The following is a 26,054-nucleotide window of genomic DNA, read 5'->3' as shown; positions in this document are numbered from 1 at the left end:
CATCTCTGGAAAAGATTAAACAGTCAGTGTTTCGGGCCAAGACCCTTCAGCAGGACTGGAAAGGAAGGGGAGAAGTTACTTTCCAGTCCTGATGAAGGGTCTCCGCCCAAAACATCGACTGTCTACTCTTTTCCATAGATGCTGCCCTGCCTGCTGAGTTGGATTTCCAGCATCTGTAGATATTGTTGTGTTTGTGATTCTGTACTGTACTGTTCTATGTTCTGTGATCACTTGAACTGGCAGGGAATCACTTTCAATCAGCAGAAAAGTAAGATAATGTACACACTCGGTTAAGTATCAGTAATAAGTAGAAAACAGTGTAACATTAGGTGGGAGCAAGCTCAGAGGAACTATATGGGTGACAAATTGGGCTTAGAATTCATTAAATGCGTATGTATAAAAATGGTTGATGAGCTGTAGACTGAAGTATGATGAAATTTTGATAGCAAAAAGATGGCTTTAAAAAGTTGTATTGGGAACTTAAAATTCCTTGATACGAGATATTTAAAAACAAGTAAGAAAACACAAAAATTTAAAAAACACAATAAATATAAGTACATTAGATAGCTTGTATATATATGGATTGATTGTATGTCCATAAAGTGATGCTGGGTGGTACATAAGGTGACTGGCAGGAGATAATAAAGTAGTGGTGGGGTTAATGGATGGAGGTGCTGATGGGGTTTACTGCTTGAGGAAAGGAAGGTGTTTTTGAGTCTGGTGGTCCTGGTGTGGATACTGCATAGCCTCCTCCTTGATGAGAGTGAGACAAACAGTCCATGAGCAGGATGGGTGGCATCCTTCATGATGTTACTGAACTTTTTCTGGCACCTTTCTGTATACCTTGATGGCAGATAGTGATACATTGGGCACTTTTGACTACCTGTTGTAGAGCCTTCCTGTCACCACAGTGCAGTTTCTATACTAAGAGTGATGAAGCTTGTCAGGATGCTCTCTACTGCACATCTGCAGAATGGAGAAGGGCAAAGAAAAATCTAAGATAGGACTTTTAATGAGGGGGTTCCCTCTCAGTGGGATGTGAGGGATCCTAACTAGAATAAATGTAAAACAGTAACAGAATATTATGTGTCCTTTAAGGAAAAGCTTCAAGTACAAGATCGGTAGGTTCTGACATGGGAGAAAGATTAGAGAGCTAAAACCAGAGCCTTCTGGGTGATCTAAAGCAATGGAGAGTGATGAAACAAAGGGGGGCATTTACATGGCATGTCCTATTAATTATTTAGGATTTTGGTTCTGGGCATTGCTGGCAAGATGATTTCTCCCACAGATATATCTTCCATACCATAGACATAACTTTTCCAGCCATTTGGTTGTTTATTTTAAAGTTTTCTTCACTGGTGTTTTATCAAAGAATTTCTGTTTGGAAGGTGAAGTGTTGAAGATGTTGGAACAAGAGGGACTCTCTTTGGTAAATGTGGATCCTGTACCATTGGATGCAATGTAAGTCTTGTATTTGATGAACTTGAGTCTCTTTATAGGTTCATGTTGAGTTTATAGTTTTCTTTTAATTTACAATCCTCATTGTTTTACTTTTTAATCGTGCTTTGTCAACTATCTACTGAACCCATTTAAGCAATGTGACATATACAGACTTCACTTCAATGTGTCTGTTGTAAATATACTGTGCAATACCTCTTGTCTTTATAGCTCATGTAAAGATCGTCATGGACTCTGCTGTAAGACATGGCATTTAGATTGGCGATTCAAACTAATTGTTATTGCGATAGTGCTTATTAATCCTAAGTACAATGTGCTATTTTCTTATTTCAAGACCTTTAATAAAATGTTAACTTGATCTGATGGATGCATTTAGTAATCTTTGTGACATTGCATTCTAATACTTAAGACTGAGTAGAATTACACAGAGGGGAATCATTCAAGCAGAACCAAAGGAGGGTCAAACACCATTGTCCCTTAAGAACACAGGCTGCAGATTTGCTGCAGGAGGCCACTTAGAGAGTTGCTTTGGAAATCAACAAAAACAATCTTTTCTATTGGTACTTGTGCAACGATACTCCATTAAAAGTGTTATATCCACAGGGAATGTGCAAGAAAAAGTTTGTGAACAGTTGCAAGAAAAAGTTTGTGAATTCTTTGCAAATACCTGGTTTTCTGCATTACTCATAAAATGTGGTCTGATCTTCATCTAAGTCACAAGAATAGACAAACACAATCTGTCTAAACTAATGACACAAACTTCTGCTCAATACTGAGTGCACTATTTAAACAATTACAGTCTAGGTTCAAAAAAGTATGTAAACCTCTGGGATAATGCCTTCTACAGAAGCTATTTGGAGTCAAGTATTCCAATCAGTGAGATGAGATGGGAGGTGTGGGTTGTAAAGATGCCTTGGTGTATATATAAAAAAGACACACCAAGTCAGAATACTGACAGAGCCTGCTCTTCTTAAGAAAGATCTGTTTATGCTTATGTATCTGTTTATGTGCACAATGCCTCTATCAAAACAACTTTCACAGAACCTCAGAAGAAGAATGTAGAGATGCAAGAAGCAGGAATAGGGTACAAAAGCATTTGTAAAAACGTGGGTGTTCATCAGTCCACAGTAAGAGAAATTGTCTACAAATAGAGGAAATTCCGTACTGTTGCTAGGTGTGGGTATTCTGCAAAGATCACACCAAGAGCACAATGTGCAATGCTGAAGGAGGTGAAGAAGAACTCAAGGGTAACAGCAGAAGACCTGCAGAAATCTCTAGAACTTGCTAAAGTCTCTGTTCATGTGTCCACTATAAGAAAATCACTGAATACGAATGATGTTCACGGAAGGACACCATGGAGGACTACTGCTCTCCAAAGAAAAACATTGCTGTACGTCTCAAGTTTCCAAAAGACCACCTGGATGTTCCACAACATTTCTGGGACAATATTTTGTGGACAGATGAAACAAAAGTTGAACTTCTTGGCAGAAATGCACACAGCTATGTTTGGAGGGAAGAGGGTGCTGCACAGTAGACCAAAGCCTTATCCCAACTGTGAAGCATGGTGGAAGAAGCATCAAGGTTTTGGGGCTGCTTTGCTGCCTCAGGGCCTGGACAGCTTGCAGTTGTAAAAATTGCATCAAGACATTTTACAGGAGAATGTCAGGGTAGCAGTCCGTCACTTGGAACTTAATGGAAGTTGGATAATGCAACAAAACAATGATCCAAGAGAGGAGTAAACCAACAACAATGGTTTAAAAATAAGAAAATTAGTGTTTTGGAATGGCCAAGTCAAAGTCCTGGCTGACCCATTTGAGATGCTGTGGCATGACCGGAAGAGTGCTGTTCATGCATGGTATTCAATAAATATTGATGAGCTGAAACAGTTCTGTACGGAGGAATGGTCTAAAATTCCTCCTCGCCATTGTGCAAGTCTGAGCAGCAGATACAGGAAACTTTGGGTGGAGGTTATTGCTGCTTAAGGAGGTTCTAGCAGTTATTAAAAACAAGGGTTCACATTCTTTTTCCAGCCTGGACTGTGAATGATTAAACAATGTGTTCAGTAAAGGCATGAAAAATACAATTGTTTGTGTTATTAGTTTAGGTAGATGTGTTTGTCTATTATTGTGACTTGGATGAAGATCAGACCATATTTTATGAGTAATCAATGCAGAAAACCAGGCAATTGCAAAGGGTTCACAAACTTTTTCTTGCATCTGTATGTTCATGTTTCTTAGCCTTCATCAACACCATTCATAAGGTAAATAGGTAATGCATGTACTGAGTGCTTTTAACTTGTGGACAACTGTAAAAGTGGAACCCAGTGCTAAACTAGGGATGGCCTGTATGGTGCACAAGCTTGAAAGAAATGTGATTATAACACCTTGTGGCTGGATGTCACTAATGCAGGTAGATTGAAATCAAATTTCTTTATGTTATAAAATTAAACTCAAAAATGCTGGAAACACCCTCCAGATCAGGCACTATTTTTTTTTAATATCTACAGTTCCTGGGAAGGAGCTTTTGGCCGGAAACATTAATTTTATTGTGTCTTGCACAGATGCTGCCTGACCTTCTGAGTGTTTCCAGCATTATATGTTTTCTTCTCAGATTTCCAGGTATCTTCAGGTTTTTATTTATTTTAGAGTCATAGAGCACTACAGCACAGAAACAGGCCCTTTGGCCCATTTAGTCTGTGCTGAACTATTCTACCTAGCCCCATCAACCTGCACTAGGACCATAGCTCTCCATACCCCTCTCATCACAATGTAAGCCACATTAGGGGAATCTGTCAAGTAACTTGACATCAAAAGTAAAATACTTATTACCTTGGAAATCTTTATCATTGTGACATCATAGAGGTAAATAGGTAATGCATGTAAATAATACATTTTTGCTAAAGACGGACCTGATTGTAGAAGTTTCAAACCAAGACTAAACATTTTGTTGTGTAAAAATAAACATTGCTTCTTGACGTTTGCAGTACAAAAAAAACAAACTTAGCTTCTTTAGATTGCCCAAATATTTTGATATTTGTACAGAGGCTGTTTCCAGCTTCCTGAAGTTAATTATGTATGGCAGGCAAGATGCCATCATTACGCCTTTCCAGCTCGTAAATTGTTGGAGAAACACCAGACTATATGGGTGTAGTGTCTGTAAATTATTTACTGTTCACTGGAAGTGATGCAATGGAGGAATGCTAAGCTGGAGACTGATTTAAATAAATTCGGTTATCAACATCTCATGTTTACATGCTGGGCATAAGTGAACACCCCAGAGAGGCAGGTGCAGCTGAAGAGAACATCATGGCTTATTTGACATGAATTTGGCTGCAGAAGTTTGAAGTAAAATACTGTCTCTGCAGAAATGCACTCATTTTTTTATTCCATATATAAAATTGTTACAGAAACTATCCAAGTTATTATAAACTTCAAGATATATAGAGATATAAACATATAGATAAACAGCAATAATTTTATGTAGTTTTAACTTGAGTAATCTATTCAAAGGCAATAATTTTCATACGAAATGAAAATATTCTGCAGTGGATGGCATTTTAGATTGATTCCTTGCAAGGCTGTATTTTATGAATAGGAAGGAATTTCACAGTTAACTTTATATAGGATATAAATTATTTTTTATTTATAGTCAAGTGATAGAGTTCCTATAGCTTAACTGGATCTGCTACTACATTAACAGAGAATTGAGTCGAACAAAACCATTCGTGACTGGCTCCATTTCCTAGACAGTAATAATGAAATAGCAGAATTCAATTGCTCTGTTATCTGTCATACCAGTGATTCTGAAGACAGGGTGGGTGAATTTGGTGCTCCCCGTTAAGGAAATAGATTATTTAATTTCTGAATAACAGGACTAAACCAACAATCTTAGGAAGAATTTCTGTCTAAAATAAAAAGTTCCTGTTGTAGATTAAACATATGGCATGCATTGAAGTTTGTAAATTTAACAGCACAAGAATTAAGCAGCATGCATGAAAGCTCTTTATTATAGCTGCATCATTGTAATTGTTTACAGTTTTGGGGAGGAGGAAGCTAAGGACTTCCTGGAATTAATGAAGTGTGACTCCTGTATTGCCGTTTACAGTGAAGAGACCAGATGGTGAGGTGGATACTACAATTAAGCGAATGTGCTCATGAAGTATAGTACAGCTACCAAATTATTCAACCCAAATAAATTTTTCATCTAAGTTAGATACTATAAATTTTAAATTTAAATACAGTTTATAAACCAAAGATTCTGTTTTATCTTAACAGGTAACTAATCTATATCTTAGTCTGGATGGTCCCAAATATTTCACAGTTGTCCATTTGAAACAACTACCAGAGAGTATAGTGAATTGAATAACAAGAAAAAGACATTATGGATTCTTGAAATCCATTGGGATAAGAGAAAGGGAAATAGAGCTAGTTGTCAGTGTCTTGAAAATCCACAACTTTGAACCTAATTTTCTATGGAAAATTATCTTTGAAATTCTCACATTTGCTCTGCTTTGGCATTATTGCACCGTCAGTCCTTTCTTGCCTCTCTCACCCCATCTCTGAAATCTGTTTCTTCATTGTTGAATGACAACTCCCCAAACTCCCCTTTGTTTGCAAAGGATTGGAATTTTTTTGAACCTCAAATCTAACTTTTGCAGTATTAAAACCCCAAAAGTAGCCCTTATAAATTATCAGATGTCAGTTGTTGATTGGAACTATGGTGTACACCATACTTGACCTATTTGCAATTGATAACTACACTATTCATCTCGAAACTTATATTGTCCAGCCAAACTGGAATGCTCCCACCTGGGTCTAATACAGTCAAAGCTACAGTTACATTGAGTTTTTCTACTTGCTTTGGATTACTGCAACGGGGATCATTCCCCATTAATATGCCTAGAACTTTTCCTAAATGTTCCCTTTGAGTTCTCACCTTCATATTGCCCAACATTGCCTCCATTTTTAGATGGTCTGTCACTCATCCAATCCTGGGAGAAACCAGTGAGGACCAACTGAATTTATCAATACTTATAAAAATTCAGTTGGTGTTCAATTGGTCTCACCCAAGATTGGACGAGTGTTAGGCCCTTCTAAAGATGGAGCCAGTGGTGGAGACAAAAGGAAAGGTGGCCATGTGGCAGAGCTGTATCAAAGCCATGGGTGTCTGTTGACATAACTTCATGCAACTGAAATTACCTCACTTTTTCACCTGTGGCTCCTAATACACTACATTTGTGTAAATATATTCTTACAGGATCATGGTGAGACCCTGAATTATTATATACCATTTTGGTCACCTTATCTAAGAAAGGAGATATAGAAGGAATATGATGAAGGTTCGTTATCCCCCTCAAGCTTTCCCCACCATTCTGTCTGGTTTTGACTGATTGATGATCAACCCCACTTCTATGGAAGTTGCCCAAACCCCTCAATTTCTAGATCTTGCAGATATTTATCTTCACCTTAAATATTTTTAATTATCTGGATTTCACCACTCTAGGGGTCAGAGAATTCATATGTTCCTGGAGTGGTCGATGAAATGAAGAAGCATGGAGCCCTAGCCAACTCAAGTCTTGAGAGATCAGAAGAATGAGGGATTACCTGATTGAAATGTGCACACTTTTAGAGATTCAACAGGGTAAATGTTCTGGCTGAGTAATTTAGAACCAGGGGCCATGACCTCAAAATAAGACTTTGACCATTTTTAGATCATAAATGAGTAGAAGTTGCTTCATTCGAAGTGTGATGAGCCTTTGGAATTCTCTGCCCAAGACTGCTGTGGGACCTTGTATTTCTGAATATTAAAGGAATCAAGAAATATGGGGATGATGCAGGAAAACAGTATTAAGAAAGAAGCTCAACCTAGATCTTTTTTGATAGTGTAGTTGCTTTGAGAAACTAAATACAAACTCCCGTTTCCTATTTTCTAAGGCTTGATGAAACCCCACAGTTGTCAGTGATTCGATATGCCTTCAAGGGCTGCAGACTTTTACAATGTGATCAGCTTGAAAATATTGCCGTTTACTTTATTTTTTCGGGATGTGGATGTTACTGGCCAGGCCAGCATTTAGCACTCATCCTCAGTAATCTTCTAGCAAGTGTTTATAAACTATAATGAACAACAGCACTTTTTCTGCTGATGGGGTCTATGACCTGAAATAATAACTGGTTTCTGTTTCTGTGGATGTTGCTTGACTGGCTGAGTTTTTCAGCATTCCTGTTTTTATTCCACATTCCAGCATCTGCAGTTTTCTTTGTTTTTCAGCACCTCTACAATCTCCTTGGGCTCGGGAGTTCTAGCATTTAAACATAGCTATGAGCTCTCCAGGTTAAATTGATGCATAATTTAAAAGGGAAACTGCAAGTAGTGGTTTTCCAAGCTGTTGCTGCTCTCTTGTTCTTCTCAGCACCTTTGTCACGGATTTGGAAGGTCAATTGGAGTAGCCTAAGTGAGTAACTAAAGTACATTTTACAGCACGGTGTGAGGGTAACTGAGACTGAATATTTAGGATGGTTGATGGATACCAGGAGGCTGCTTTGTCCTGTATTTTGTCTGTTGTTGGAGCTGCATTCTTCAGGCTTATGGAGAGTGTTCTGTCATATCACTGATTTATGTCTTGTATATAGTGAGTCACCTATTGAAGGATGCCCAATGTCTGACTGAATCATGTTGCTCACTATATCGCTTGCTCTGTTTTTGGTCATTGGTAACACCAGGATATTGATGCTGAATGACTGAGCAACCGAATTGCCATTGTATGTGAAGGATTTGGTAGCCGGACTGTCTCGTAGGAGATACCTGACATTGTTATGGAGCAAATGTTACTTGCCACTTATTGTCAATGCTTGAGTGTCCAGTTGTTGCTGCACGTAGGCATGGAATGTATAATTCGCTGAAGAATTGTGTATGGAAGTGAATAGCATGTTATCACCAGCATCATCACTACTTCTGACCTGATAGAAGAAACTCATGAGGCAGTTGGGTATATTCTGAGGCAGGGATGATTGATCTCCAACCGTACTCTGCTGTGTATGTCTTTTTTTTTACCAGAGTTCCACAATGCCATACTGAATGTTGTACTGTTGTCCTAGTATTGTGTCGGACTGTCAATTTATCTCTGGAATTTGGCTCTTTGGTCTATATTTGGATACATGTTCTAATTACTTCTCCTCGAGTAGTCCTGGTGAAACTGAAACTGGGCATTGGTGAGAAGGTTATTGTCAAGGATGTGAATCTTGATAGCACTATTGATGACTCTTTCCATTATGTTGATGAATGAGAGTCCAGTAGACTGGGCAGTGGTTAGTCCAACTGGATTTGTTTTGCTTTCTGGGGACGCATTAACTAGTCCCACTGTATTAAAGTGCCCTGAACACAGTTAGTTACCCAAGTTAATAATGATGCACACAGTTTACTGTGCAGTCAGCCATTTAAAAAACAGAACTTAAAAAGTTCTCTAACTTGAGTATTTCCAAATACAAGTGTTTTTTGTTATTTGTAAATAAGTTAGTAATGAAATTTTGCAATTAACTTTAATCTTATGTGCTTGTTCTTTTCTTTAAATTCTGTTCAATCTTTGCGTTAATTCTCTATTTTCCAAAAAAAAACAAACATTTAGACTAGGGGTGCTTACGTTAGCAATATTACTGTGTTGATGAGAAGAGCAATATAAATCATTAGGAGAGTCATCTAAAGTCTGCTCGCATTGGGGTTATATATTCAATCCATTTCTTCCAGATTTGATAAAATGTTTCTTTTTGAGTTCTCAGGGAGTAAGTCAACTTTTCCATTTTAAATATTTCCAAGATAATTTCGTACCAATCTTCTAATGTAGGTGGTATTGGATTTAGCCATTTTCTAGTGATTGATTTCTTACTTGCCGCTAAGAGGGCCTGCAGCAACTTTATATCTTCCTTCTGTTCAAGGAACAATACATGCCCCAAATAGAGCGTCTCAAAGTTCAGAGGTATCTGGGACCTAAGTACCTTAACTAATGTTCCTGTTCAATCTTTGCAAAGTTAATATAAAATGCATGTATGCTTCCTAACTTTGAGAATATTTAGTGTAAATAGCTACTGAGCATACTTGATTACATAGTTGAATCCCAAGGATCTTACTGAACGGAAGCCTATTTGTTACTTGATGGAAAAAAAATCTTCTCAAATTCCTGATTAATTCTATTCTCTACATTTACTGGATTACTATTGAATCATGTACCTGTTCTCATACTGCACCAATGTGCTACTACATCCCACCTCTGCATTATGGCTGCTTGGGTGAAAGAAATTCAAATCTCGACTCAAAAATCTGAGATACAGAATAAAACTTGCTGTTACAGAATTTTATGTGGAAAAAAGTTAATGTAGAAACTTTTTTCTCAACTTGAATTTCTTGACGTATGCTCTGATGAGGCCACTTTACACTGCAGAAAACCGTGATAAAATTCTTTTCTAGGAATGCAACCAGCCGCCCCCGTAACATGAGTGTCCCCTGTACAGTATTCATTTAATGTTGTTATTCTGAGTGTTTGCTCTGTCTTCATTGCAATGTTCAACTTTGCATGTGAATTAATTAAACTTTTTTTTTATAGCTTCAAGTCTCTTGTGGCTTGGGAGAATTTTTAATAGCTGATGGAGTTGATTAATATCAGCACTGATTACTTGATCATCCAGAGGCTAAAAAATAATTTAAGATTATTTTGGATAAAGCAAAACTCTAAGGTCTTGTTTCTAAATAGCCCTTGACATATACTGTAGTCAGCTGTCTTGGCTGGGATAGCAGCCCAAATACCAAACTCTGTTTTTATCGGATCAGACCTGTCTAGTTCTTTTATTGATGAGAACAATTTCCGCATAGCTACGTGATTTGAGACACAGTTAGCATTACAGCCTTCCTGTAAACAAGGCAGCTAAAGCTAGAGATAGCCTTTATAAAAGGTATTTAAGTCGTTAGGGCAATAATATTTGAAAATATCTGTTGTACTGCATTTGCATGCTCGTAATTAATTAATTCATTCATTATATTTATGATACCTAGAGGGACTTCAAGATCTTGTCAAATGCTAACTTTGGAAACAAAGTGAAATCTAATGCATACTGAATATTGAAAGACCTAGAGAGAGTGGATATGGAACAGATATTTCCAATAGTGGAGGAGTATAGAACCAGACGGTACAGCCTCAGAGTACAAGGTCATTCCTTTAACAGAGAAGAGGAATTTATTTAGCCAGAGGTTGGCAAATCTGAGGAATTTGTTGCCACAGATGGCTGTGGAAGCCAAGTCATTGGATATATTTCAAGCGGTGGTTGATTAGTTCGTGATTAGTAAAGGCGTCAAAGGTTACGAGGGGAAGGCAGGAGTATGAGGTTGAGAGGTTAAGTAAATCAGCCATGATTGAAAGGCCGAGCACACTCAATGGACTGATTAGCCTAATTCTGTTCCCATGTCTTTTGATCTTATTTCAAATGTGCTCCTTTGAATTTACAGTCACATAACAAACTGAATTTAAAGATGCAAGATAAATGGATCTAATTCCACAACCTATTATTCTTTTTGAAAAGCTGGTTCTAATAGTGAAGTTCAAATTGTCTTTTTTTAACCTATAATTTATCCATGATTTAAATTCTCAGAGGACTTAGGATAGTCACAGGATATGAGGACTGGTGTTGAAATTAAATGTGATACTTCAGATACAATTTATGATTTCTACAAATCCTTCACTAATCATTTTAACAAAGTACCTCATTTGCAGCTAGCAACTAATCTGTTATGTGGGCCATAAAGGATTAGCTATTTACAACGAACAGATGCAATTTATGTAGATCAAAGATTGACCACTTAATCTATGCCTTTGATAACTTGCTGAGCAATTAATATCAAATTGTGTATCAAAACCAGAATACCTTATTATTTGCATTTTAGTAGCTAAAATAGCTTTTCCGATTCTAGGCATTCTTCATCAGAATAAGGAGCACACCAACTGTATTTATGTAATGGATTTTCCAACAACTTTTACAGATTGCTTGACTACACTGAAGTAATTTTGTATCTGATTAAATAAAAGTGTGTTCAAATATAGATTAGTTTATCCTTCTGTGGGATCTGAGAAGTAAATATTCACTGCCTTTATTATTATTTTTGTCATATCAAGATAGCACTGAGCTGCATGCTCTGTCAAGATCATGGCTTAGACTTGTTTTTTAAGTTTGTAGGAATGGTTTTGGGAACAGAGAGGGGTGTTAGGGGCCAGGTTAGGGTTTAGGGGAGTTAGAGGTCAGATTAGAGATTAGGAACAGGATGTGGAGGAGTTAGAGCTTGGACCTCCACTCCCTCTTCGAAGGCCAGCGACGTGGATGGGGATGGATGACGAAGGATATCTGTAGTTGTTGGACTGTCCCAGGTCAGTAGATATTCATGCGAACAGGAGTTATGTGGAGGCACAGTGGCTTGTTAGTTGGTGTGCTCAGAGTTCAAACAGATTAGCTGGTCTGGGGGTCAATACCCAAAGGTCAATCGGAAGTCTGGAAGTTGTAGTCCGATGGCTGAAACCTGGAAGCCCAGAGGCCTGAACGAGAGTTGGAAGTCCGTGGGTGGAAGGGAGGATGGGAGAGAGGAAAGTGGCTTATTGTTTCGCTTTGTTGCTTGTTGTATTCCGTGTTGCTCTGCTGAACATTATGGGCATGATATGTTTGCACTCAAATGTGTGACGATGCTTGTGGGCTGACCCCAGCACGCACTTGGGTGTATTGGTTGTTAACGCAAATTACGGATTTCACTGTATGCTCCAAAGTACATGTGATGAATAAATCTGAATCTGTATCTCATGGACTAAAGCACTATTATCATTATCGTACCCAGTCACTTGGTTACATTGAGATACTAATATTGCCAAGGAGTAACATGTTGAACTGCACAAATGTTAATTTTTTGTTTCCCATACTAGCCTTTGTTAAAAGGATTTACATTGTGGTGCATTCATTTTGTCTCAGTGCTACATTATTCAATACTTGTTTTGCAAGAAGGGCCAAATTTGCAGTCAGAACTACTTTAAAAGATCACTTGAGAAATGAGAAATTTTGTCAGGTTAAAGACACTGGTCAGTGTTTGCTGTGTCTACGCTACTTAGTTTTTTTAAAATAATAAGCACGAAAAATGAAATACACAGTTAAGGTAACGTCTGTTGAAAGGGAACCAGTTAAAGCTTCAGGTTGAAGAACTTTTCATAAGAGGTGTTCTACAATAAAGTAAAACCTCCATCGCTGATAGAAGAATTACAATCTATTAATATTGACCACTACCATTTTATGTCTTTTGTGTTTAACTCATTAAGAATTTGGGAACTCATGTCAGTACAATTTATTTTCTAGATTCGGTAATGACGCAGAAGGTGAAATTATTGGTCATTCCGGTGGAGGTTCTGGTGGATATCTGGAACATGTTTTCAAATATGCTTCCAGGGAATTGTTTGGAATTGAAGTGCACGAGCTTAAATATAAAACACTCAAGTAAGTAATTTATTTAACTTCTGAAATTTACTTCCCTTGTTTTACTAACTAAAATATGAAGATAAGTTCCCTTATTTGTTCATTGATTCAATTCAGTCTTAGAACTTCAGGGAATGTGCTTCAAGTCCTCTTCTGTGAGTATTAGATGAAAACACCATTTTGCTTAGTTATAGTAGACTTAAGAGTCAAAAATATAGCTTGTGTTTGGCCTAGCTACCAGAATAAGGCTAAAGAATGACATATACACAGTACAACTGCTTTTGTTGGATAATTTTGTGAATATTAATTGTTTAGGAACAAACAGAATTAAACCGAATGAATCAGATTTAAGCCTTTAAGCGATCACATTGTTAAATTAACCACAGGAATTTACATCACAGGAGATATCTGTACCAGGTAAATAGTATCATTTTAGACCAGGGGTTCCCAACCTGGGGACAATGGACCTCTTGCTTGATGATATTGGTCCGTGACTTTAGAAAGGTTGGGAGCCCCAGTTTCAGATAGAGTCCCCTTCCCATTTCTTGGTTCTGGCAAAAGTGCACATCCAGGCACTTTTATAGCATGGTGAGGTAGTTTACTGCACCTTTGCCACATTGAGGTCCATCCTTGCATTACTCATTATGAAAATATTAGCCTCAGTTCCCCTCTATTCCTTCTAATTAACTTAGGTCTATGCCTCCTAATTGTTAACCTTGCTGCTAAAGGAAATGAATCCATCATGTTCATCCTTTCCAGGACTCTTGTAATTTTATATACTTCAATTAAATCTCCCCTTTGCTGCTTTGTTCCAATGAAAACAAGCCCAGCTTAGCCAGTCTCTCTATATAACCATAATTTTCCAGTTTTGGCGACGCTTTCAGTAAATTTCCTCTACACCCTTTCTAGTGTTATCACATCCTTCCTGTAGTGCGGTGACCAGTACCGCTGTTGTGGTCTGTCTAGCGTTTCATACAAATCCAGTGTAACACCGTCGTCTTTGCCACAATGAGTACCGGTTTGAAGTATAGCTAGCTTTCTGTTTCAGACTGTAACCAGAAATGAAACCATTGAGGATTCTTTTGTTAATTTCACCTTTCAAGCTGAGCTGCTGTTAATTTTCAAAGTGGCACTGTCAGCATCCCAAAAACAGTTGGCTGACTGTTTATTCATTCAGATAATCAAAAGTTAGTGACAAAACCATCCCAGCCCCTAATATATTGTGACGCTCTGGGAAGTGGGGGGCGGAGGAGGTGGTTGACAGCCCGCTCCTGCATTTCTAATCACTAGCACTGTTTATTGTTCTTGTGTTAAAATGCTTCTGTGGAATTATTGGGGGTGTGGGGAGTTCCAGTTCATTTATAGTTACATTTTAGCTTGGGTTAAACATTTATTCGCTTGTGTATTTGTGGGTCACCCTAACTGTAACTGGGGTGTGTGATGGTCACTTCTCCCATCTATATGAGACTGGTTGGATTCACTCTCCGGGTCATGGTGCCCATCTATTTTGTGTCTATCACAATAAAAGAGTTGTTGAGTTAACGAGCTTCCTCGTCTGTCATTATGGACCAAATGCTCACCACAATATATTAGTTCTTTGTTGTGTCTAATATTCTCTTAGCTTTTATAACCACCTTACCTACCTGTTCATTACCTGTGGGCATGCACTCCAAGGGCCTTCTAGGTATAAATAGTACTTATCATGTCATGTTGTCCCTTGCATTGTTTGTCCTTCCAAAATACATGACACTTCAACCAGCCTGTTGATATCTTCCTCTAGCCTTGCAAGTTTGTACATTCTCCCCAGGACCGTGTGGGTTTTCTCCAAGTGCTTTGCTTTCTTCCCACATTCCAGAGATGTATGGGTTTGGGTTAGTAAGTTGTGGATATGCTATGTTGGTGCCAGAAGCATGGTGACACGTGAAGACTGTTTCCAGCACATCCTCGGACTGTGATGGTCATTGTTTGAAATGATACATTTCACTGTGTGTTTCAGTTTTTCAATGTACATGCGACTAATAATGCTAAATTTAATCTTTTCTTCTTCACCATCAGCCACAAGTGCAATTTTGACTTCCTAGAAATGTTCCTTAGTTGTGTCTCCTATTAAGTTCAAATCATTGAAACCATGTGGACCAAATCACCTAAACTGAGCCTTGCAGACCCCAACTGCATTCAGCCCTCCAGTCACTAAAACTGCCATTGGCCATTACCATTTGCTGTCAGCTGCTCTGCCAACTTTTAATGCAATTTCCCATTTTCCTGTGTCTCCAATAAACTTTCACTTTCTGTTCAATCTGTCCAATGGAAGTTCAACGAACGATGCACTATTGTCTGATGTATCTTTCCCTATGTTGGTTGTCCTTCAGTAAATCTGTACCACCACATGTTGATAATCGGTGTTTATTTTTAGCTATTTGCTCATCACCAGCGTCGGGCTGACTGGTCCCTCATTTGTCAGTCAATGCCTTTCTCTTCCTGAACAATAGTATATCAGCAACCTTCCAGTTCTCTTGCATCATGCCCACAGCCAAGGGTTGACAAATGATAAAATTCTGGCTCTTACCTCTCTTAATTTTTAAAACTTGGGATACAATTTGTCTAAGATAAAACAGATAATGTGCAAAGTACTCAGGAAGTTGAGAAAGAAATTAAGCTATCAAGGTTCCCTGCTAGCCTTTTCCAATAATTCACATTCTTCCTTTTAGTGCAAATCCCAATAGCAATATCATTCTTCTGTGAAGAGAGGTGCAAAGTAATTGTTCAAATTTTTGCTTCACCTTGCTCTGTCTGACCCTTTAATATCAGTTTCCCCTTTTCTTGAAATAGGAAAAAGAATAATTTGAACTTTCTCTATCTCCTCTTTGAAAGCCTCTCATTGCCCTGACATAAATTTACCTCAAATAACATTTTCTGATGTTTTGTTTTGGTAAACTAAATCTCGGCATGGTAAAATTTGGCTTAAAACTCCAATTTAGAATTTTTATTCCTGGTACATCTTGAGTATATCTTTTAATTATACACAGTGCCCTATCATTAATGAGAAGTGAATTCAGAAATCGGAAGTGCGAAGTGACTTGGAAGGCCTAGTGCAGGATCCTCTAAAGGTTAACTTGCAAAACAAGTCAGTGGTCAGGAAGGCACTTGCAAGACTAGAATATAAAAGCAAGGATGTACTTTGTAAGGCATCAGTCAGACCACATTTTGAGTATTGTGACCAGTGTTGGGCTCCATATCTAAGAAAGGATGTGCTGGTATTGAAGAGGGTCCAAATACGATTTACAAGCATGATCCCAGGAATGAATGAGTTAACATTTGAGCAGCGTTTGTGGGTTGTGGGTCTGTACTTAATAGAGTTCAGAAGAATGAAAAGATATCTCATTGAAACGTACTGAATATTGAAATGTCTACATAGAGTGGACATGGAGAGGATGGTCCCAATACTGGAAGATTCTAGGATCAGAGGGCACAGTTTCAAAACACAAGGATGTCCCTTAAGAAGAGTGATGGGGAGAAATTTCTTTAGCTAGACAGTGGTGAATTTGAAATGAATTGCCACAGACAGCTGTGGAGGCCAAGTCATTGGGTATATTTAAAGTGGGAGTTGATAGTTATTTAGTTCGTAAGGATGTCAAAAGTTATGAGGAGAAGGCAGGAGACTGGGGCTGAAAGGAAAAATAAATTAGCCATGGTGGAAGGAAGAACTCGATGGGCTGAATGACCTACTTCTGCTCCTGTGTATTATGGTCTTATTTATTGTGTATGTCCTATTACTTAACTTCCAAAGATGCATCTGCTGCTGCATTTTTGTAAGTCAAATAGGGGCAGAACATACAGTAAACAATGGGGCACTGAGGAATATCGATAAATAGACCAACCTCTGGTTTCAAGTCCATAGTTCACTGTGACAACACAAATAGATAGAATGGCGAAAAGGTCACATGGTGTGCCTACCTCCACCGAATGGGGGGTGGGGGAGCATAGAATATAAAAACTGAGGTACTATCTTGCAGTTTTACAAAATACTGGTTAGACTGCATTTGGCATATTATGTGCAGTTCTGGTAACTACGCTGTAGGAAGGATGTGTGTTCACTGGAGAGAGTGCACAGGAAATTCAACGAGATGTTGACAGAGGAGACAATCGATGCAGGATTCTCTTGCAATAATCAAAACACTGGAGGAACTTGGGGTCAAGCAGCATCAGTGGAAGCAAGAGGCCTTTCAGGTCAAGACCCTGATCAGGACAGTCTTGATGCAAGGTCTCAACCCAAGATGTTGATTTGTACCTTTTGCTGCTTGACCTACTGAGTTCTTCCAGTGCTCTGTTTTTTGCTTCACTAAGATGTTGCTTTGTTTGGAAGAACTGAGTTATGGGAAGAGTTTGGATAGTTTGGATTTGTTTGCTCTGAAGCATAGGAGACTGAAGATTGAACTGATAGAACTATAAAAAATTACAAAACACATAGATAGTGTAGATAGAATTGTTTTCCTTTGGTAGATATATCAAAAACAAGAGAACATAGGCATAAGGTGAGAGGAAGAAGTTTCCAAAGGGGATTTGAGAGTTTTACATTGAGTTGCTTCTCTGGAACTCTCTGCCAGAGGAGGCAATGGAATTGGATACAATCACTACATTTAAGAGATATATTTAGACAGGCACATACATAGACAGGGCATAACAGATAGAGAACAACGTGGGCGATGTGGGATCAGTGTAAATGGGCAAAAACATTGGCATGGATGTGTTGAGCTGAAGGACCCATTTCCTGCTGTACAAATCTGTGATTCTATAGTAACACCAGCATTGAACTAAAAGAATCTAATGGTTAAGAATTTTTACTGTTAATTTATCATCATTACCACTTGTGATTAATGTGATCAAAAATAATAGACTAATTTTTTATGTTAATGACATGGAATAACATGAAAAAAAATAGAAAATATACTTGCTGGATATTTAGGTGCCTTCCTCCACGTGCCCATCACCATGCACCCTTGCACACTCATGCATTACGGACCTCACTGTTGCCGAAGGAGATGAAGGAAATCAACAGTTGGATAAGAAACTGGAATCGAAGAATCCAGACACCTCTAATAGGACTGGAGAATTTACAGAAATAGCAGCAAATTGATGAAGGAATTTGAATAAAATGATCATTTATACATTAGAGGTTAAGGCAGAACATTTTGCATTGCTCTATTAAAACTATTCAACAATATTACAGTTAACATTTCTTCAGTTTGAATGATGCAGCTCACTTGGGTTTGTTTTTAATGTTGGACTTAAATCTAGCCAGTCTTAGGATCTGTATACTGGTTTTTGATATTGTGCCATCCAAAGATTATCAACTTTGTATGTCATATGTGAGCAAGGAAAGTAAGAGTGAAGCAACCATCCATTGCAATCAAAATTCATTATGTTTAGAAGTACCCAACTACCTGACTGTGACTGTGAAATATACATATTCAAGAACATCTAATATCATATTCTCAAAATCACACAACTTTGACATTTTTAAACATTGTTATTGCATCTACTTTCATCACTACACCAGTACCCTGTTCCAGGTACGTATCACTCTCTATGTTTAAAAAATGCTTTCCTTGCATATTTTCTTTAAATTTTCCCCTCACCTAAGTGAATGGCCTCTAATATTTGACATTGTCTTGATATTCGTTTTAGCAGTTAATGGCCCTTGTACCTATAATTTTTGTTTTCTTTCTGTAGGAATAAAGATTTCCAGGAGGTAACACTAGAACAAGATGGGAATGTGTTGCTTCGCTTTGCATTAGCCTATGGATTTAGGAATATCCAAAACCTGGTGCAGAAATTAAAGCGTGGAAAATTGACATACCATTTTGTGGAAGTGATGGCATGCCCTTCAGGTGAGACTTTAGGGAAACTTGTGGGAAAGAAATTAAAAACCAGATGTGAGAAGTAGTATCTGTCACAGTGCTCCATTGCTGTTTTCCACTTGTAGAGTACGTTGGAGGAACTTGATCTTGCTGAAATTCCCTAGCATTAGACTAGGAAACAGTTATCTAATTTTGCACCAGATCAAAAACTTGTAGGTTCATAGGAGCCATTCATATGAATAGGGTTCCTTGGTCTGCTTCTTAACTTTAATAAGCTGCACCCAAACCCAGCTGTGCCTTGTAGAAACCAGAAGTGTTGCATAGTCGGGGTCATGGTACTTAACCTTCACTATCATAATAGATGAGTCCAGATGAGGGGGAAGATAGATGGGTGGGGGAGAGGAGATGATATGAGAAGGTCACATATCACCTGATTGGTCTCACCTATCACCTGCCAGCCTATACTCCTCCCCCTCCCCCACCTTCATTTTCTGGCTTTTACCCCCTTCTTTTCCAGGCCCGATAAAGAGTTTATTTCCCTCCATAGATGCTGCCTGATCTACTGAGTTCCTGCAGCATTTTGTGCAGGTTTAGGTACGTCCAGGCAACATTACTGTCCAGATTGAGGTGTGCACTTTCCTAGGATCTGTATTTTGATAGAAGGTTTTTGAATTTGATTTCTGCAAAGAATGATTGGTCTTCATTCTGCCCTTTTTCTGTCTTTCTGATTTACAGTTCTTATGCTTACATTGTAATGGAAACTACCTGTGTAACTTTACCAGGCCTTAATTTTTTTATACACTAGTCATCACTTGTGCCACAGTGCTTCATGTGGGTTATAATTAGATTACCGTAATAGATTAAAATACTTACATATGGCAAAAGGGTGTAAATGGTGGAAAAGATAAAGTGATGTGAACCAAATGAAGTAGTTTCAAGCCCCACTTTAGAAATTTGAGCACACAAATTACTTGTAATCCAGAACTCAAGGAATGATGGACAGACTGAAGGGCATTCTTTGGAATAAAATATTGAATTAAGATCCTATCCGTCTCTGTTATTGTAGAAGATCCCATGGCAGAATTTTGAACTTGTGGTTGAAAGTCATTTCCTGTGTCCTGCCTCAATTTTAGCTTTCAGTTGACACAGATACGAACAGATTATCTGGTCATTGCTGTTACTTGGAGCTTAACAGGTGGAAATTGGTTACAATATTACAACAGTCACTTCACTTCAGAACTACATTATTAGCATAAAAGTGCTTTGGCATGTCCTATGTCATGAAAGAAACCATTTAAAGCCAAGTCTTTCTGTGAAATAAAAATTTGAAATCAGGAAAGATGTGATCAGAATGCACAAATGTATTTGTGTCAATTTTAAACTTCACACTATCCTTTGAAATACAAAACTATATAAACTTGGCACCCTGTAATTATATCATCCTGGAAGGAAGATGCTACGTCGTGCCCGCTGCTGACAGGTGCTAGAGTTCACCATGACAGTTCTCAGAGTAAATGTGAACATTGGAATAAATTTATGACAGTAAATTGACAGAAAATTTGCCCATGTAAGATTTTGCTAATTTTAGATGGATTTCCTACTAATTTTATACTTTAAGCTACCCTGGCAATGGCATTTTATTGAACTATTGCATGGTATTTAATTGAACTATTAGATACATTAAAGCTGTAGAATGATTGACATGAAAGTTTGAATGTAATTATCTATAAACCTATTTAAAGGTTTAAATACTCAAATCACTTTCCTCCCTTTGCATATAATTTAGAGCTTTCTTTGATGTATGAATATCTTCTTAAAGGGACTTGCTAACTAGTCAGCTCTGCTGATATCCACAGGTTGTCTGAATGGCGGTGGCCAAATACGAGCAGAGGAATCAGGGTCCAGTAAGGATTTGTTGCAGCAAGTTGAAGAGCTTTATACAACAGTGAAGGTGCAGACACCTGAAGCAAACCAGATCATTGAGCAACTCTATGAACAGTGGTTGGGGAGCACCGATTGCACCAAAGCTTTGAAAATGTTGCATACACAGTACCATGCTGTGGAGAAAATGAACACTGCTCTGAACATTAAATGGTAGAAGATTCCAAACCATCACAATTGTACAGAAAAAACCTGATGGACATTAACAAAGTCAATTGTGGTACCTTTCACTTAAAAAAAAAACACATTTGGTGAATTGTTATTATTTAAATTGCTGTGTTTGTAATCCACAACATAAAATAGTTTTTCAACTTGCAGATGTTTTGCCAGTCTTGAGTGAAGGAAAACTGGGAGTTACACTTCTCAACTGTTTGAGTAAGCAGTAGCAGTTTCAATAGTAAAAATAATAAATCTACAAGAATAATAGTTGCCCCTTCCATTTCAGCCTGATAGGAAAATAAAGTGTGTTCTAGTGTTGCAGCAAGGTGAGCACATTCTGCAAAGACGAACTAGGCTGATTTTTTTTTCTTCTCCAATAATAATAAAGGTGGAGTAAGGACTCTATCTGCCCTCATTTTAGTAGGGGACATAAAGGCTGGTCCAAGTGTGCACTAATATGTGCAAAAGCCCAAACAGGCAGATCAGTGGGACCTGGCGTGCAGTTTAAGTTCTGCTACATACCACTCATACGAAAACTTGAGGAAAAAATCTGCAGATGCTGGAAATCCAAATAACACACACAAAATGCTAGAGGAACTTGGCTGGCCAGACAGCATCTATGGAATCTATCTATATTTTCCATAGATGCTGCCTGGCCTGCTGAGTTCCTCCAGCATTTTGTGTCTGCTGCTATAATTTGAGATATTGTTTTCATCTTTTATTGCAAGGGGTCTGAAGTAAAAAAAAAAGTAAGTGTGCTTTCTTGGAGCTGTATTACTGTGCACAGTTTTCATGTCCATATTTAGGAAGGATGTGGTTGCTTTGGAAGCAGCACAGACAAGGTTGATTTCTGAGATGAAAGGGTTTGTGTCTGAGGATAGGTTGAACACATTGACCTATCCAATGCAATGTAGAAGAATGGGAGGTGATCTTACTGAAGTAGATAAAATTCTGAGGGATATTGACATCATGGATAGTGAGAGGATGATTTCCCTAGTGGGGCTATCTAGAACTGGGGCCATGGATTCAGAGTAAGGGGTCACCCATTTCATATGGAGACGGGTAGGATTTGCTTCTATTAGAGGGTCATGATTCTTCAGAGTTATCTACTCCAGAGAACTGTGGAGTGGAATGAATTGTTACTGGCCAATTTTGCAGTTATATTGGTCATTAAACTGGGAAGGGTACAAAGAAAGATATACTCGGATGTTTTTGGGACTGGAGGGCTTGGGTTGTAAGGAGAGGTCGGGTAGATATTTTCCCTGGAGTGTAGGAGGCTGAGGGGTATAGGTTTATCAAATTATGAAGGTCATGAACAAAGTGAATAGCCAATGTCTTTTTCCCCAGTGTGATGGAAAAGTTTTAAAAGAGACCACAAAGTTGGTGGTGAGTTCTGTATATGGAACACGCTGCCAGGTGAAGTAGTACAAGCAGGTAGAATGACAGCATTAAACGTCATTTGTACTGTTGCATTGATAGGGACATTTTGGAGGGATCTGGGCCAAACACAGGAAAATGGCAGTAACTTAGATGGGCATTTTGGTTTGCATGTGTGTGTTGTGCCGAAGGATGTTTCTGTGCAGTATAACTCTATATGAGTCTTATTTAACTGCACCACCTGGAATATACACAAGAGACGTCTGATTTTTTTTGACTGCTATTGTATTCACCAATATCTCTCCTGCCTGAAACTCCATGGGAATTTTTACTTCTCTTCCCCAGTGACTGCTGCAAGAAGAATGTGAATATAAGGATAAGAAATAGAAGATCTGCAAACTCTGCTGGAGTTAGATGTGTCTAAATTGCAAGGCATGAGTTGCAGCTACCTCTGCCTGTAAGATTCTCACACCCATTTATTAAAAACAATCTCCTGTCATTTGATCACACTCAATAGAAGCTGTGTGAAATTCCTTTCATGAAACAGCAAAAAAATTGAAAAATACATGTTAATTGCTATATTTGTATATAATCAAGATTCAAAATGATGTTTTAGACAATTCACCTGCTTTATTAATAAATAAAATTTCTGATATTATAAGACAAGTGTTCAGATTCTGGGAAGTCATCTCAGTAACCTAACCTTTAGATTGAGAGTGCGCTGAACCAAGTGCCGAATCCCATCAAGCTGCATTTGTTTTACAGCACAGCAGAGCCTAATACAAGGCAGTGGATAACAATGGCAGCATATTTCTTTTGTGCTTAACATCGCTCTGGAATGAGTATTTTGATTGTCCCGTCCTCCTCCTACACTAATCGTGATCAGCCTGTCTTGGAAATGTTATTATTTCAGAAACAAATGTTTGCTGATGGTTGGTGATAACTTCAAGAAAAACAATTTTATTAACTCTGAGCTCAAAGAAACACTCTTATTAGGCAAATCCCTGTACTTTGAACCTTACCCTGATGCCGATGCCCCTGCCCTGGAATACCTGCATGTGGCACATTTTAATTTTTGGTAATGGGTATTAGGGAGCTGGGATCTAGCACATAAATTGCCTGCTTGTACATATCTAGACCACCAAACCTGTATCTGATTCTTTATTTTAACTCTTATCTATGGAACTATATGAGCAATCTTATTAAGGGGAGAGTTAAAAACATAACTCCACAGAACATGAAAATGCAGATGTAGGAGCCTGGTACAACTTTTCATTTGGCAGTTACAAATCTAATGTGGACCTTATTTGTCCAAGGTAGTCATGCAATATAAATTCTGCAACTAAAATTATTTTTCATACTTCCCTGATAAATTGTTTTAGAAGAAATGGTTTTCTATATTTATAGTGTCAAACTACAATATCAAATAATTCGAGCTGGAGCTGGTCTGTGTTTATCTTTATGCCAAGAGGTACAACTTGTTTTAATATTGTGATACCTGATTGCAGAATTTTAAAAAAAATATAAAGGAGAGACAGATTTTTAAAGTGTTATTACAGTGCTTTAGAGATTAGTATCTAGGTGGCCAATCATGGGGGTCCATGAAAACAATTTGGATACCTGGTGGGGGTTAGGAGGATAAGGATGGAGATGGCAAGGAAGGAGCTGAGATCACAGATGAGAACATTAAAACTGAGGTATTGCCAGACCAAAAGCCAACCCCCAGATCAACAAGCACAAGGGAAATGGATGAATGAAGGAAGGTGAAAGTTAGAATATGGGCAGCAGAGTTGAAGCTTGAACAAAGGTCAGGTAAAAAGTTGTGTAAAAGATCATAGTTGGAGGACAAATTCTGAAAACTTCAGAGGTATTTTTACGATAGGATGTGCCGAATTTAAGATTGCAGATAGTTATTACTTGTTCTGGAATGGATCTGAGTCACCAACACTATAAACCTTATTTTACTTTAATAGCCTTACAATGCCTTTTCATTTTGTTTTTGGGCATCTCCAGTTTTCACCCCAATATCAAGTGGGGAAGCATTGCACAATTTTAGGTTGATTCTCTCATCACCCACCTGTCTTGAAATCAGTTTTCCTGGTCCTCATACTGTAGCTTAGCAGTTATTTTTAATCCCTTCCAATGTGTCAGTATTCATTCCCCCACATTACTACATTTCGGAATATTGCTTATTAAAGGTGTAAGAGGATTAAGCTACCACTCTGTTCCTTTACATGCCCCTTATCTGTAAAGGGCACAATCTCTCATGGAGTTCTCTGATTTGTTGGGTGCTGTTTCACTGTTAGTCCACTAGATGTCACCTATACCTTTTAGAAACTCGATTAACCTTGTGTTCAATTGTACACGTTGCCTACGAGATAAACTATTGGACAATTTACACTATGAATATAAATTTTAAGATTAATATGCTCAAAAAACTCCAATTAAGTTTGAGTTGTATGTAAAATAACAAGTATTGTAACGCTATGCATTCCCACAATCATTGTTATGTTTTTCCCCCAAGATAAAGAGGCACCTAGGAATCCAGGCTCCCTCAGTCACTATGGCCAGCCTTGAGCAATGTATGGTATACTTGCTCAAGTGAGATACAAACTGCTGGAGGAACCTGGCAGGTCGATCAGCATCTGGAGGGAGAGATTAGCCCGTGTGAAGAGGAGATACGGAGGGCTGAGATGGAGTGCAATAGCCGATAGGTGGACTAAGGAGGGGTTGAGGGATGACAGGCAGATGGATCCAAATTAGGGATGGTGAGGAGATGGCATACAGAGGCAGATGTTGGTTAGGTGGAAGCAGATAAGGGGGAAAAATTAGAAAAAGGCGCGGAGGGTTGAGTAGAGGCAATGTTTTTCCCTCCACAGATACTGCTTAACCTGCTGAGTTCCTCCAGCAGTTTGCCTTTTGCTCCACATTCCAGTATCTGCAGTCTCTCCAGCCTCCAAGTGAAATTATTGGCCTGCACAATGTATCAAAGCGGCATGCTGCAGAAGTGATCTGTTTTGTGCATCTGCTGTCTGGGTTGTGAAATTGCTGATGAATATTAATGGTTAAAAATAAAAATCATCACATTTTGGTCAAAAATATAGAAGCTAGCTAACTTAAGTACTTGTGCTGTTATTGAGATGAAAATGATACCTTTCTAATAAAGCTAATAAATACAAACCAACCAAAATCTCTCCAAGAGTCAGTGAAGAGCCTCGCCTGGAGTGCTGAATATCCTGATTTCCACATGGAATTTGTACTATTCAGATTGACGGCTGTGTCAATAATGTTCAAATGTTATTGTTTCTCCCTCCCTAAGCAGCCTTTAAGAAAGGAAAATGAAATGGAGAAGATGAGAACGGGGATAAAGGATGTGAAAATGAGGAATAGCATTAATACCACACACTGTGGCCCACTCACAGCCCTTTTATCATTTATTCTGTCCTACCCTTCCACCCAACCATTGACCTTTCCCCTAGGCACCTCACTCTTTTCCAGTACAGAAATTGGAGGGCACAGGACTGTCTGTCATATAATGCCAGTGAATTATGATGCTTTTATGCACAAATTGCAGAAACAGTTATTTTGCATGAATTGGGAAAGTGTGGGAAAAAATCCACCCCACACTTCTAGTTGTAGTATGATGTTTGAGAAGAAAAACACATAGGTAGCATCATCCATTGCTCATTCTGAGCTCTTACAGGTGAAATGGAATCATCCCTGTGCGCGCTCTTTTTCTATAGCAACTTGTTTAGGATGCTTTAGAAGAGGATCA

At 38.3% G+C, this 26,054-nt stretch overlaps 1 protein-coding gene across 2 annotated transcripts in view; it reads left to right on the top strand.

Moving 5' to 3' along the window:
• Window positions 1-25,396, top strand: part of narfl (nuclear prelamin A recognition factor-like) — a 52,124-nt gene extending 26,728 nt beyond the window's left edge. For both annotated transcript variants that reach the window (XM_063058886.1, XM_063058887.1), the window contains exons 8-11: window positions 1,389-1,461; window positions 12,828-12,965; window positions 18,675-18,832; window positions 20,659-25,396. In XM_063058886.1, the coding sequence (XP_062914956.1) occupies window positions 1,389-1,461; window positions 12,828-12,965; window positions 18,675-18,832; window positions 20,659-20,900 (611 nt within the window). In that variant the 3' untranslated portion in view covers window positions 20,901-25,396. The remainder of the gene's footprint in view (window positions 1-1,388; window positions 1,462-12,827; window positions 12,966-18,674; window positions 18,833-20,658) is intronic.
• The last annotated feature ends 658 nt before the right edge of the window (window positions 25,397-26,054 follow it).

Source organism: Mobula hypostoma, chromosome 9, assembly GCF_963921235.1.
Source record: "Mobula hypostoma chromosome 9, sMobHyp1.1, whole genome shotgun sequence".
Lineage (NCBI taxonomy): Eukaryota > Metazoa > Chordata > Chondrichthyes > Myliobatiformes > Myliobatidae > Mobula > Mobula hypostoma.
This window is presented reverse-complemented; position numbering and strand designations above follow the sequence as displayed.